The following is a 13883-nucleotide window of genomic DNA, read 5'->3' on the forward strand; positions in this document are numbered from 1 at the left end:
GGACCTCGTAGCTCACGGTCTGCCGGCGGTTGAGGCCGTCGTGTCCCAGAAGGCGGTTCCCAGGTGTCACGGGCATGGTGGGAGCGGGACTCCTGCGAGGCTTCTGTGCCTCTCGCCGCCCGGCTGAGGTGCGGTCGCGCCGCTTGTGCGTGTTTCTCGCCGTCTCTGAAGCCGATTACTCCATCAACAGAGAAAAATCAAATTAATTTGACGCTACTCCTTGATAATGACCCAAGAATGCAGGCTGAATTTCAAAGATCATATTCTTCAAGCGCAGGAGCGATAGATCCCGGCAAGAGGAAATCGGGCAAAAATGCCAGGAGGCCTCCGTGGATGGATAAGGAGCTGCTGAGCAGTAGAGGGGGGGGAAAAAAAAAAAAAAGACCGTAGAAAAGACGACTTTTTTCTCAGAAAGGAAAAATAAACTTTCAGGAAGTGGAAACCAGGACAGGTGGCTTTGGAGGAATACAGGGAAATCCCATGGCCGGGGGGTTGGGACTAGATGATCTTTAAGGGCCATTCCAACTCCGTAATGTTCTATGATTCTGTAATATGCATTTGCTGATGGTTTGGCAGCTGCTGTGTCCCTAATGCCTGTAAAAGGATTTTTAAATTAATTTATTCTGGTGTCTCCTCTGGTATTGAATTAACATTGATGAGTTCATAACTACAGCATTATACAGGGCAAAGTTTTGTCATTATAGGGCTCTAAATGAGGTCAAAGAAATGTTATATTTATGAACTCACCAGTTCAAAACCTTTGCTTACGCAAAACTGAATTATAAATTCGTTAAAATATTGTGTTGGGAAAGAATCAGTATTACTAAATAATCCTGCTCCTGATACCAAGCAGCTATGGAGCAGATTTGGAAAAGAAGAGCCCTGAAAGACTGTGTATGGTTTGTCTCCCCTTCTGAAGCAGACCTTAGAGCCAAGGTCCAATTCAGACTCAGTCTCAAAAATGATGGGGTTTCAAGAGGACACAACTGATGTAATTGCAGATGGGCCTTAGAAAAAAATAGGGGAAAGGAAATGGTGCAAATTCATTAAAATCTCCACAAATGTGATGATAGTGAAAGATTTATTGCAGGCAGCTCCAGAAAAGGAATGAAGAAATCAGTAACGCCTGAGGTGCCCAGCCAGGAGAGGATTCTTGAGCACCATTTCTTTAAGTTTCTATTGTGCCAACTGCTTTTCTGTAGAAGAAGAAGGGGGATATCAGAAGAAAACTGCAGTGGGACATGGACTAGAATATTTTACAGAGTAGCTTCAGTTTCATGTTCTGGGGGGCTGACTGATAAACCTCCCCTGCTAAGGCAGTCATTCCCAGTCCCTGCTGAGTCTCTAGAACGAGGAGTTGGTTGCAGTGTGATGGGTGAGGGATTCATCCTCCCCTCTGATGAGCTGATTCTTGTTCTCCAAGGAACTCTGGGAGCTCTTCTGCTCCTCTTTCAGCACCTGTGAGGGAACAAGCAACCAGAAGTCAGGGAAATAGAGAGGAAAGTGAGGAACAAAGGCACACAAAAGCACAACTCAGAATTCAGGGAGCTGAGATGAAGGAAACCACAAATTGGAGCAGATTTATTTTTGAGGGGGCAAAAAGTTTGAGATGAGGTCTTATGAGAAGAAGAAAACAAGGGGAATCAAAATGTGGAGCAGGAAGAGGCAGCAAATCCAAATGTGTTGCCTCACTAGAGTCAAGAAGCCCTGAAGAACCAAAGCATCTGTGATTGAGATAAGGACTAAATTTCACCCTGGAGCTATTTTGTTCTTTGATCTCACATGCTAATTACAAATAAATATATCTATATATACAGGCATATTTATGGCTCTCTTAAAATACTCCCCCCATAATCCCTATTATCAACTAAACATTCTTAATTATTTTCTTTATTAACTAAACACAGTAACACAGTAATATTTCTTGGAGATGCAAGTTTTTCCAGAAAGTAGAAGGACCATAGCGTGACCATGTTATGTTTCCCTGGGAGGGCAATTGAAACTGTGCTGTGATTTGTCCCAAAATATTTTAATGATACTAAAAGCTCTTCAGAGATAATTCCTGAGAGAGAAAAAGCTGACTCTGGATTTCTTTGACCACATGTATTGAATGCTGACATTAATGAAGTTTACCTACCGTGGCTTCATGCTGTTTTCCTCTCCTTGCAGTGTTATACATTGAAACTGACAATTTAATATTGGCTTCCTCATGCTCACGTTCCGTCAAAATATTTAACATCTTCCAAGAAATCAGAAGAAAGACCCCTCAGCATCCCCACAAAATGACTGTACCCTTACATGCTTGACCTGCTAACAGAGCAGATGCTGCATACAAGAATTGTAGAATAAGGTTAAATATAGATCTGTACAAATATGTCCATGTCCTGCTAATAGTAGTCTTAATTTTAGATTGTTATTCTGTATGAAATTCTTGAATCCAGTTATTGATATTAACCATTAAGAAAGCTTTTCTGGCATCACAGTTTTGGCACTACTTTAAAAATTGCACAGATAGCTTTGGCTTATTCTTTGTCTTATACAGGATATGCAGCACAAGCAATGGGAATATTTTGTCTGTTGATACATCAACACTGAGAAATTTGGCAAGGTGGTTCATGGGGTCACACTGAACTAGCCTCAAATTTCTGAGGAAAAAATGCAATTTTTGCAAAGTTGTTCTTAATTATTACTTATATTCTGGGCTAATATAGTTAAGCATTCTCTCTGCAGCTCCTTCAGGGGTTTCTCTTCCTCAAAAAACATTAAAGAAATCCAATAGCTGTGCCTCCATCTGCTAGAATGGTTATATTTATCATGAAGTTATCACAAAGAACATGGAGGTGTTATACCAGTCAGTGTGATTAGCAGTACAAGCAAAGTATTTTATGAAGTATTTCCCTACAGTTTCTCACACAACAAGTCACTTCAGTATTTTGGATAGGATTTCCTGGCAATGCCTAGTACCTAGATACAGCACTACGTACAGTATCCTTTCCTTTTGGCCTCATTCCTGGGCAAATGGCAGATAGGCTTCCAGATGCCCCAGTTCATATATTGTCATTTGCTCTCTGAAACTCTTCTTCAAAGGGGAGGAAGAGTAAGAGCAGGAGCAGGAAAGTGTGTGACTCTCCATAAATACACTACAGCTACATCTTCACTGAACAATGCCTGGGTAGCAAGCATGATAATTCAGCATGGAGACCAGCTTTCTCTTTTATCACAGTTTATGCTGAGGAGGCTTTGGCCTCCAGTCAGCTGGAGGCAACCAGTCAGCTGAGACTGTTTCCACGCCTGATCAGCCCTGACACTGTGGACACCTCCCTGTTACCTCTGCTTCAGAGTCCCGGACTTGTTGCTTCAGCAGCTTCTGTTCTGCTCTCAGCTCCCACAGCAAGTTGTACAGATGGAGCATGTTCCTGTGTTTCTCCGGGGCCCACGGCTGGAAGCAGATAAGTCAGTGAAAAACAGCAGCACTCTCTGGGTACACAGGATCGGGTACTCTGCTGACAGAAACTGGCACAATCCTGCTATAGCCAATAAAGCAACCCTAATTTCCGTCATTGAAACATCGAACCCATGGTCAGCATGGGTTTCTCAGACTTCATTTTGATTTGGAATCCATCAGTAATGTGAGCCAGATGGTATGTCTTGCACTTTGCTGATGCTGCTGTTTTATAGTTGGAATGAAATTAGATGAATAGGAATGTATAGAAACAGAGATGAAAAAAATGGGACTCCTGCAATGGTGTTCTGTGTATTCTCCCCAGTGGGAAACAGAAATTAAAAAAACCCCGTAACATTAAAAAAAAATCCCTATTTTTAATCTCTGTTTGGCTTTTTAAGGGTAATTGTGCAGCATCTCTGCAGAATTTACTGGCAGACTTCTGCGTCTGGTTACAGACTCGCATTGATGATGTTAGTGGGGTGACCCCTCACCCCTGATGAGATCATTTGGCTTAATGGCAGCACTCCACTTTTTTTGGGAATACCTTTAATTTAAGGCTATCTATCTATCTATCTGCAATGTATTAAGCCTCAGCATCTTGCTCTGCATCTGCAGGGTAAACACTGGGAGATTTAAGGAATGACAGGACTCAAGAAGCCCGTGGCAGAAACAGAACCACAATACACAGTGTCTGCCTTTGCTGCTCTGTTCTCTCTCTTCTTGAAGAGGGAACAGCAGAGGAAATTTCAGCTTCCCTGCCACGTATCTGCAGAACTGAGCCCAACAGCTGCTGAACCTGCATTTTGCAAGGTACCAGGGAATGTGGGATCTGCCTGATGACCAAATCTGGGAAGATGACTTCAAGCATGGTTAGAGCAGGCCTGTCATGCCACATTATGTCCTGCACTCCCAGTCACTCCCAGCATGGCAGCACATCTGCCAGGCAGTTGGTGTTGTCAGCCTGGAGGTGTGCAGGTGGAGTAGAGGGGCAGCATGGAACATGTCATGCTTGTAGTTCTTCCACTGACATTTCACCTTCCCTTTGTGTCTTGCCATCTTCATACCTGGTATGTGACAGAGTTTTCTCGGCTCAGAAAGATTTCGTCTTCTCTCTTCTCCCTCCCTATTACTCTGCAGAAAACCACCTTTGAGGCAATGGTGTCATGAACCTCGAGGTGATATGTCAGCTGGATGATATCATCTATGACCATAAAGATACGTTCCTCTATATCTTCGTCAGCAGGCTTTTCTGGATTTCTGTGGAAATACTCCTTGATTTGCTAATGGAGAGTGAAAAAAAGATATGGAAGCAAGTTAGAAACACAAAACTGGCAAGATTTACAGATTTGAGTAAAAACCCGTGGTAAAAACTGTGCTTTTCTGCCTGGACTTGCATCTCTTGGCCAATGGTCCTACTGTTCTTGCATATGTCTTAAAAAACCCCAACCATAAAGCTGTTTAAAGCAATACAGAAGTCTCCTATTTGTGGCGTTGAGTATGCTTTCTGAGCTCCAAGTTAGCTTGGGATGCATCCCTGCCTGAGGGTACTTCAGGAAGCAAGGTATTTTGGAGAAAAGCAAACTTTCCCACATTTCCCAATATAGAGAAGGAAAAGGTAGCATGTTGGGTGCTAGTTCAAAGACAGGCCACTGCATGGCTCTGTCTTGGCAGGTGATGTGTCTGAGCCATACACACTGCCAGATGTCAGATTTCCTCCTCCTGTTCTGCAAACCAGATCTGATAAGAGGAAGAGGTAGATTACCTGCCTGTAACAAATCAGAGTGATGGGACAATTCATCAGGAACCTAAAATTATATTAGTTTGGGCTCAGCACACAAAATCATTTTCCTAGTTTTGAATCTTGTGAAAATTTTGTTCCAAAGTCATGGTCAGGTTTTTTTTCTTTCCTCTGACACACAATTTCCAAGCCTTAGTTTCCCAGTTTAATTCTAGGTGCTCAATGCCATTTCTGACAACTGGTCACACTGTAGCTGTCTGTCAGGCAAGCAACTGTGAGACACAGCAGCTGAACAATGCTTGGATGTCTCATCTGGAGTTTTACCTCAGCCATGCCCACTGAAAATGAACTCAAGCCCCAGGCAGTATGTTTTACATACTATAAATATCAGAGGGACACATATTTTTCTGTTCCTGCCTTGGCCATACCACTATAGGCCGGGGGTTAGCATCAGTTCTGATGCCAGCCGTTTGCATTTTCTTGTCTCTTTCACCAAGCTCTATGTGCCGCATGTGCAGGAAGTCCTCCCGCCCCACGAAGTGCTCTGTTATCTCAGTAGCATTTTCAAAACGTTTCCAGAGGCCATCAACTCGTGCTGTATGGTAATACTCCACTGTGTGTCCAGTCTCAGGTTCCAGCGACGTGTAGGAGTGAGCTAAGGATATATCACACACATTTTCAGAGTTAGCAGCCATAATACACTGAACACAAGCGTGTCCAGGGGACGTCTCATTTTCTTCAGCTTTAGCAACAGATCTGATGCAGGACTTACCCCCAGCTGCACTGAACAAACATAATCTCTCACTGAACACTGAGAGAACAAACATAATCCTAAAGAGAAAGTTTCAGCTTCTATCAATTCTACTGATAAAGGTAGAAATGTATTACCCTGATGTACATGATAATTATGTATTTTTCTAATACATAGAACACTACATAGCTGGGTAAGCACTGCCCAGGACTGCAAGCCACCAATCCAACTCTCTACTCTTCACTGGAGACCATTTTATTTATCTAGGCAATTTATCCCACAAGTATCCTGTCCCCCCACCTTTCAGCTTTGGGCTTTTGCCATTGCTAGAAAGGCATCCTGTGGAATCCCGTCAGCTGCAGGGGCTGCCCAAATGAGCTGGAATACCTTTAAGAAGGAGGGGGTGTCCTGGCCTGAAATAGTCTGTGATCAGCTGTGTTTGTTTATTCACTTCTCTCATATACAACAGGTCTTCTCGATGTTTGAACCACTCCTTCACCTCCACTTCTTCAGTACCTGGCAGGAGACAAGTCATTTTGCAACCTTAGGTCACCCTGTTGGAGGTGGCAAAATTCTGATGAGCTCTAGCAATGCTGGAAAGTTTAGGGGCTCGACAGACAGTGAGCGTGATGAAAAGGTTGAGGATATGGTAGATAATTCCCCCACAAAGGTGAAAGGAGAATGAGAAGAGAGACTCTGTCAGAAAGCAGACCACCTCCCCCTCTCCATCAGCGTGCCCCAGGCTGTTTGCTCAGTGTGTGGAGTGTTCATTTGTCCCCCTTACAGTCTGAGTCTGTGTAGACAGTGACACGTTCCACCAGCCCATCTCCATTCGCATACGCCGCCCATTTCTCCAGTTTTGCTTTATTGTACAGGACCACCTTCTTCCCCTGGGAAAAGGGATTCTCATATTCTGCAGTGGGCAAGAGAGATGTCAGACAAATTGACTCCCCTGTACTCAGCCCAAAAAAAAAAGAATTAAGAGGGAGAAAACCACGGTCTAAGGGACACTATGCATTTATTTATTGCATTCTGCTGCCAATAAAGCTGTTCAAACCCTGCCTATTGTCCTTTAATGTTATAATGGTATAATAACTTTTTTCTCTCCCAAAACAGGTATTTGATAATGCAGGGGCAGTTCCTTGTGGGTAGCAGTAACAGAAAGACCATTCCAGGAAAAATTCCCAGCTGGCAGGAAAACACAGCGTGGGTGTGGGTGTGTGTCTGTGGAGGATGAGACAGTGCAGCACTGAGGGCAGCCACTTGAACCAATAGCTGTTGTGGCCTTCATCTGTTGTGCTTCACTGTTACTGTTTGACCACCCTGAAGGGAGAACCCAGTGAGATAAACGAATGTCCCAAATCCACTGAAAGGTCAGCTGGGGGCAAGCAAAAGGCAAAGGAAGAATACATACCTCTGTAAGATACCTTAATTGGGGCTACCCACGATAGTGGCATCTCAAAGCTCATGTCTATTTCCCCCTTTTCCTGCTGAAACAGAAGAAGAGATTTGTGGTTTTGGCAGCGTCTCTTACTGTGCCAGGAGGCATTTTGGTTCTGGTGAATCACAGTGATCAGAGCTCAGCTCGTGCGAGGCTGTGCTGGTCCTGAGGAACACCATGGCACAGTTACGACAGCACATCCCTACTTGAGCCTGATGAAATGATCTTCTCCTGGCCACTGCTTGTGCTGGGCAGGGAATGAAGGTGGCAATCACCAAAATGACCAGATTATTTGATGTAGACCCTGGAGGGCTTTTTGCTCCCCAGTTATGGGCACAGGCTGCGAAGAGTAGAGAGCAAGAGGGAATTGTTATTGGCATTCCTCCGTCCTGCTGTGCATGGCTGTTTTATCATGGTGTCTTCTCCCAACAGGACAACATTTTTTGCTTCTAGTACACAGCACTTTTTGTATATTGACATACATTATTTCTGCATTTTGTTGGCAGCTCCACCTTGCAGCCAGAAGGGGAAAGTGACCAGCACAGAAAGAATGTCCAGAAAAATCTCGTTCTGGATTTTATTTTTAAAAATTATTTCACCCCAAATGTCAATGCACTGGAGGTTTACAGAGATCCCTAGCCACTTATGACACCTGAAGTACCACTTGGGGTCCTGCTTCAGAAAGCATCAGAACTCTTCAAGATTGAGAAGGAATCTCAACTTGGCCAGAGTAGAAGGGATCTGACCTGGAGAGGGCAGCAGGCAGGCAGACACACACGGGCCTACGGGCACACTGGTTCCAAACAGCGTCCCCAGTGCACAAGAGCATCGCTTGGGTCACTCACCATGTCATCTGTGTCTTTCTTGGGTGACTCTGTGGGCAACTGAGAGGGCTCGTTGCTCTCTGAAAACATAATTTCCCAGCAGATAGAATCACTCAAGTCAAAGCTGAGATCCTAGGGCATACAGGAAAAACACTTCTAACTACAGGGCATTGTCAAGGGCCTGACACTAAACTTGACCACTGCCTCAATATGTCTGTGGTGCTCTGGACCTGCCTGGGTGTCAGAGACTTTAAGGACTCTAGAGATCTGGACCTCAGTGAGGTGAGCTCCTCAGACCCTTGGCTGGCTGGTGGGACCCCAAAGACTGTCCCTGTGCCTAGAGGTTGCAGAACCCATTCCTCATGGTGTGTCTTCCACAGATGAGAGGAAGTGGCTGGGAATACTTCTGCCTCCTTCCTCGGGGCAAGCATGGGCCCAAGGGCAAGCTGATCTAACTCAGACCCTCACCTTCCAGACTGTGTGTGTGCTGGGGAGTAGCTGAGGTGTGGGAAGAGCCTAATTGAGATCTTACCTGCCTTGAACCACGCCTGACGGACCCAAAACATCCTCTGCCTCAAAAGCTGTTGTTTGAGAGAATGACTGCCTAGCCTAAAAGCTGAAACTCTAGCACTGTAGGGATTTAATAGATGTGATCTGTATTTACTAACTCAGAGTCTGGGATGTCCTGGAGTAGTTCCATAGTCTATGTAATCAGAGCAACATGACCAAAACCAACACAAGGAATGGTTAAGTGGAAACTGGACCACTACAGGTCTTGGACTTCCCCAGGACTCAGGTTAACCCAGCTGTCCCTCACACGCCCAGGGTACTAAGGGCTCCCTACCTTGCAGCCTTGCCGGCAGTCCTGCATGTTCACCCAGTAGTTCCTGTGGTTCCAGATGCTCTCAATCCCAAGGAAGCACTCATCCGTGGTGCTGTGGTGGTTTCCTGTGAACGGGTTGATGAAGAAGGTCTCGGGAACCTTCCTCTTCCCAGACAGAAGCAGAACCCATGCGTGCACCCGTAAGCCGTGCAAAGGGTCTCGCCTGGGCTTTTCCACCTCCTGTAGCACAGAGGATACAGCAATAGTTATTGCCATTTTATTGCCGCTCTAATCCAACCCAAGGGCAATCTCATCCTTTCCTCTGCCCACTTCTAAAGAACTCCAGGCTCTTAATGCTCTTTAAAAGTGAGGTAGTACATACCCAGCACATGTTCCTGTGCCAGCACACACTGTGCTCCTGGAGGCCAAGTGCTCATGGTCATGATCAAGGTCGTGTCATACTTCACAGAGGAGGGTGTGAGCTCCTCTTTTTGGCCAGCCATTACCTGTGTCTCAGCTCTTCTTCCTGGAGCTCACAGGAAGATGGACCTCGCTAACTCACCATGACAACCTCCTCTTCTCTTTCCTCCTCTTGTCCAGGTTCAGTTTCTTCCTCCTTCTTGTCCTTCTGCTGAAGCTCAAACTTGCTCTGTGGCTCTAAAGGGTACTTAATTCTGTACTTGTTGGGGTCCTCCTCTTTTGGTTCCTGCAAAAGCAGGGTATTACTATGAAACCCAGCAGAGATCAAGAGAAGGAAGTAAATGTATGGCTTACAGGTACCTCCCAGTTCCCAGCACTTGGCAGTTTGCAATATTGCACCTGGTGAGCAGAAATTCAGTGAAGCCAAAGAGGCCTTGTAAGGAACTGTAGAAAATCATTCAAAAGATTCCTTTGGTGAGGTCCCTGGTACAGACTGAAACCCAGTGTGCACCCCTAGCTCAGCTCTGGAACTCACTGGACATGAACAGGCTGAGCATGCATGCTGGGCTCCTCCCTGCCTGCTCATTGCAGGTCTCACCTCCAGTGGCTTCCTGAGCAGTGGGCAGACCTCCTGAGTCTGGTCCAGGGAGCACATTTCACGGGTGGCATATCCATGTACACAGTAGGCATCGTAGCCAGCCCCGATCAGCAGGGAGCACAGCAGCACAGTGAAGTCAAAGCAGTTCCCTCGCTGGTATTTCAGGATGGTGGTTGGGGAATAGAGCGAACTGGGCTTGAAAGAGAGAGATGCAAGTTCATAGTGCTTGTCATATGGAGCTGAAACATGCACCAGGCAGAGAGCGGGGGAGAGAGGCATTGCCCACATCCCTGGGCTCTGCATACATTGGGGAATCTGTTATATAACATTCATTTAAAAGCCACAGACTCTAAAAGTCCCCTCCAAAGTGATCTGGGGAAACTCTGACCCCAAATCTGGTGACAAATTTACCCACAGGAAGAGAAGGGCATGCCAAACTCATTAAACTGCTGAAAACCTAATGCTAATCACAATCCTGGAATGGGATTTCCCTCTATCTCCTGCTGTTCTGGCTGCAGTATTTCCAAGGAAAACACCCATAAGCTAAATTATAGTTCACAGGAGGAAATATATTTCCTTCTGGCCCTCACTGGAGAGCAAAAAAGATCAGTACATACATACTGCATACAGAGAGGTTCTACTCCCACTCAGATCTCAGACATCACCTAAGGTGATCAAGGCAGTCTCCATCTGCTAAATAGAGATACCTTCTCTATGGTCACAAAGTGCCAGAGCTCATCTTGAGACCCTGGGACTCTTGGGACAGCCTGCAGCTGGTGTAGATTGTTTGGGTCACTCTGCAGTCCTTGCTAGCAAGGAGTGTGTTCTCTTAGCTGACTCTCATCAAGAACTTGCTGCAACTCTGGCATTATCCCTTTTTGCTAACCTAGAAATCTCCCTTCAACCATCTCAAAATATCCCCAGATATGGCAATAGAAATGCCTAAAAGTCCCTAAGAATGGGTCATGGAGGTCAAGTATCATCCCCTAGGGTTTATGTGCTCCTCTGTTCCAAGGTGTCTTGGTTTTTGGAGGGAAAGCTTGTCAGCCATTGCCTCCCACAGTACACCAGCTGCTCATCTGGGCTGGCTGAAAGCAGGGTCTGGTCTTGAAGAAATGGTGTTTAATTACTTAGAAGGTACCACACTGAACATGCACCGGGACTGTGGGTCCAACAGAGTGCACAGGGGCTGGGAAAATCAGGGGGTTGCCTAAATAGTGAGGGGATGGTGGAAGTGTCAAAGACCTCTGTAAGCCCAGCCACTGGGACCTCCCCACTGAGAAGTCCGTCACCTCTGTTATGTCTCTGATGGGACTGCAGCCCCTTTCTTACCAGTGTGATTGGGCACTTGAGGGGCTCCATGATGAGGTAATCACAGACAAAGCTGGCACAGCCTGACCAGTAGTACAGCTCTGGGAAAGGCAGCAGGGTTGGCCTCAATGTCGTGCTCACAAACTTCTGCAAGGCAACAAGAGGATTTTTGGTTATCCAACAGGGCCTTGGCAGAGTCTCCTGCCCAAAGCCATCCTCAGACCACCCCTGGATGTTGCAGCTCATATCAGGACCTCCCTAGAGCATATCAACAGCATCAGTATCCCTCCTCTCCAGTTCCAAGATGGAAATTTCATGGAGTTGGGAGGTCATCTGCTTGCCTGTGGCTGAAACTTCAAGCTCATCTCAGACACATTCCCGATGTGAGCCAGTTCTTCTCTTCATTTTCAAGCAAGTCAAATAACTACTGCCCTTTCTGGCTTTTACATCCTCCAGCATTTTTTTTTCTTTTTGCTTTGCATGTTAATGATACAACAAATTTTGGGGAAAGCTAGTACACAGTAGCAATTCCAGGTGCCCAGGGGGAACATCAGGTACAGAACTCGACAACAGTTGTACAGCTTGGGCCCAGCAAAAACAAAACCAGACCACAAACTTCCACATTTACTTCCTTCCCTGTAACTTCTGTGAAGTTCAGAGTAAGATCTAACTCTGCATCCATACTCCCTATCTGTGGCTGAGCCTGAGCCTTATCTATTTCATGTTTCTTTTACTTCTCTTTATGTTTCTGTGGTCTCTCCTGTTTCCTAAGCATCACTCTGCAGCCCACATGGCAGCACCACCACTTATATGGCACAATGTGCTCATGGATTTGGACAGCCAAGGTGTTCCCAGGGTTCTGTGTGCCTGCTCAGGGGCTGTGGGTTCAGCCAGCAGGTTCCCATTCCCTTTAGCCAGGAAGGAGGGCAGGAGGGGCTGCTGTTCTTTCACAGCATTTGGCACTATGGAAGCCAAGTGCTCCGTGTGCTGTGGGCCAGCCCCACAGCACCCAATACCTGCACACCACACTCGTTGACTGGGTGGACGAAGAGCGGCTTGCGGTCAGGGCACAGGTGAGTGTACTGCTCGAGGAAATGGTCAGCAAGCTGCAGCAGTTCCTTTTCCTGCCGGGAATTTGTCTTGTACGAAGATGGTAAGTGGGATGTGTCAATGGAGCTCCAGTCAAAACCACTTATGTGGCAGGGGGAGGCAGAGAGACACAAGTAATAAGCCAGGAACAATACAGGCAAGGTGACCTGCTATCAAAACATGGCAGGGCTTCCCTGTTTTACAGGTAAAAAATGGGGACCATATCCAAGGATATGATTTTGACACAGCCGAACATCTCTGGAGCAATGGCAAGCTGACATATACCCAGAGTCTCACTTTATACAGTGGTGAATGGATGTACAATCAACCAAGTTACCTTGTCTTACTTGCACATGCATGCTCTTGGACAAACTCATCAGGCACATGAAACTTGCTCAGTCCCATCCCTGTGCAGGGGGACCACACGTGCCATCCACACCTGTGCATCCATCCACACCTGTGCATCCATCCACACGTGCCATCCACACCTGTGCATCCATCCATACCCTGTGGGCCCCAAAGGGAACGTCTCTGCTCATCCCAGCCATGGGCAGACACACATGACTTACGGTACATCACTTGGGACAGAGGCTTCCTCCACAGTTATATCTGCCTCCAAGTCATCGAGGAAATCACTGCTATTTAAAGAGTTCGCGTCTTCTGGTGTTTGCCCCACTTCCTCCGTCTCCTCCAGGGCCTCCATTCTGCCTGGCACTACAGGAACGCACACACCAGGTGAATTCAGGGGTGGGACCCAGCTACACAGGAACAGAGAAACACATCGCGGCCACAGTGGTTTGGTACATGAGCATGGCTGAGCCAGCCAGAACCATGAGAGTAAAGGGAGAGCACGGAGTTTGGGCTGGGTTTGGCAAATAAGCGGCTCTGTGTTCCTGGACACCCTAAGCGCGGCAGAGCAGGCAGAGCCTGGCTCGGTAGGGCAGAGCACGTCCCCATGTTCAGAATGTGTACCCCGTGTCCTCCCTCCTGCCGGGGGTGCTGCTGGCGGGGCAGGAGCTCCATCAATCCGCTGGGCACAGGCCGTGCCCCAGCCCGCAGCCGCGCAGGGGCCTTGGAGGGAGCGGGACGCTCTGCGGAGCCGGCAGCCCCCAAGGGCAGCGGGGGCCCTGTATCACCCGCCGGCGCGGGGGGTGTTCGTGTGCCGTCCCTGCGGTCAGGCTGACCCCGAGCGGGGCACACGGCGGGCACAGGGAGGCACAGACCTTGCCCGGGGGGCCCCGCAGCGCTCCCGGCCCTGCCCCGCGCGGCCGCCCCCTCACCCGCGGCTCCAAGGGCAGCGCGGCCGCTCCCGGGCCCGGCGCGGCTCCGCAGCGCTCACCTTGGCAACGCCACGGCCGCGGCAGCGGGCACAGGGACCTGCGGCTCCCCCGCGCCGCCAGCCCGGCCGGGACACCCCCAGGGTCCCCCCAGACCTCCCGCCAC

General features: G+C 47.6%; 1 protein-coding gene across 4 annotated transcripts; it reads right to left on the reverse strand.

The window, feature by feature from the left end:
- Nucleotides 1–1062: 1062 nt before the first annotated feature.
- On the reverse strand, nucleotides 1063–13841 carry DRC7 (dynein regulatory complex subunit 7). Of its 4 annotated transcripts, none has more exons than XM_048317042.1 (16): nucleotides 13780–13841; nucleotides 13010–13154; nucleotides 12368–12542; nucleotides 11373–11498; nucleotides 10041–10235; nucleotides 9585–9728; nucleotides 9044–9262; nucleotides 8221–8331; nucleotides 7349–7424; nucleotides 6719–6847; nucleotides 6322–6450; nucleotides 5612–5838; nucleotides 4510–4725; nucleotides 3329–3439; nucleotides 2138–2239; nucleotides 1063–1458 (listed from the first exon to the last, which is right to left on the reverse strand). In XM_048317042.1, exons 2-16 carry the CDS (start codon nucleotides 13141–13143, stop codon nucleotides 1345–1347), a joined length of 2208 nt encoding a protein of 735 aa, XP_048172999.1. In that variant the 5' UTR covers nucleotides 13144–13154; nucleotides 13780–13841; the 3' UTR covers nucleotides 1063–1344. The 4 variants fall into 4 exon arrangements, with proteins under 4 accessions (XP_048172999.1, XP_048172998.1, XP_048173000.1 ...); XM_048317041.1 differs by lacking the exon at nucleotides 13780–13841 and adding an exon at nucleotides 13721–13774; XM_048317043.1 differs by lacking the exon at nucleotides 13780–13841 and having other exon boundaries at nucleotides 7349–7421; nucleotides 13010–13682.
- Between the last annotated feature and the right edge of the window lie 42 nt (nucleotides 13842–13883).

Source organism: Corvus hawaiiensis, chromosome 12, assembly GCF_020740725.1.
Source record: "Corvus hawaiiensis isolate bCorHaw1 chromosome 12, bCorHaw1.pri.cur, whole genome shotgun sequence".
Lineage (NCBI taxonomy): Eukaryota > Metazoa > Chordata > Aves > Passeriformes > Corvidae > Corvus > Corvus hawaiiensis.

Excerpts from the sequence above, each read along its gene's own strand:
- DRC7 (XM_048317042.1), bottom strand. The coding sequence starts at position 13,143 with ATGGAGGCCCTGGAGGAGACGGAGGAAGTGGGGCAAACACCAGAAGAC. Across the intron at positions 11,499-12,367 it reads TCAACGAGTGTGGTGTGCAG|AAGTTTGTGAGCACGACATT; the intron begins GTATTGGGTGCT and ends GTTGCCTTGCAG. Across the intron at positions 4,726-5,611 it reads CTAACCCCCGGCCTATAGTG|CAAATCAAGGAGTATTTCCA; the intron begins GTATGGCCAAGG and ends ACTCTCCATTAG.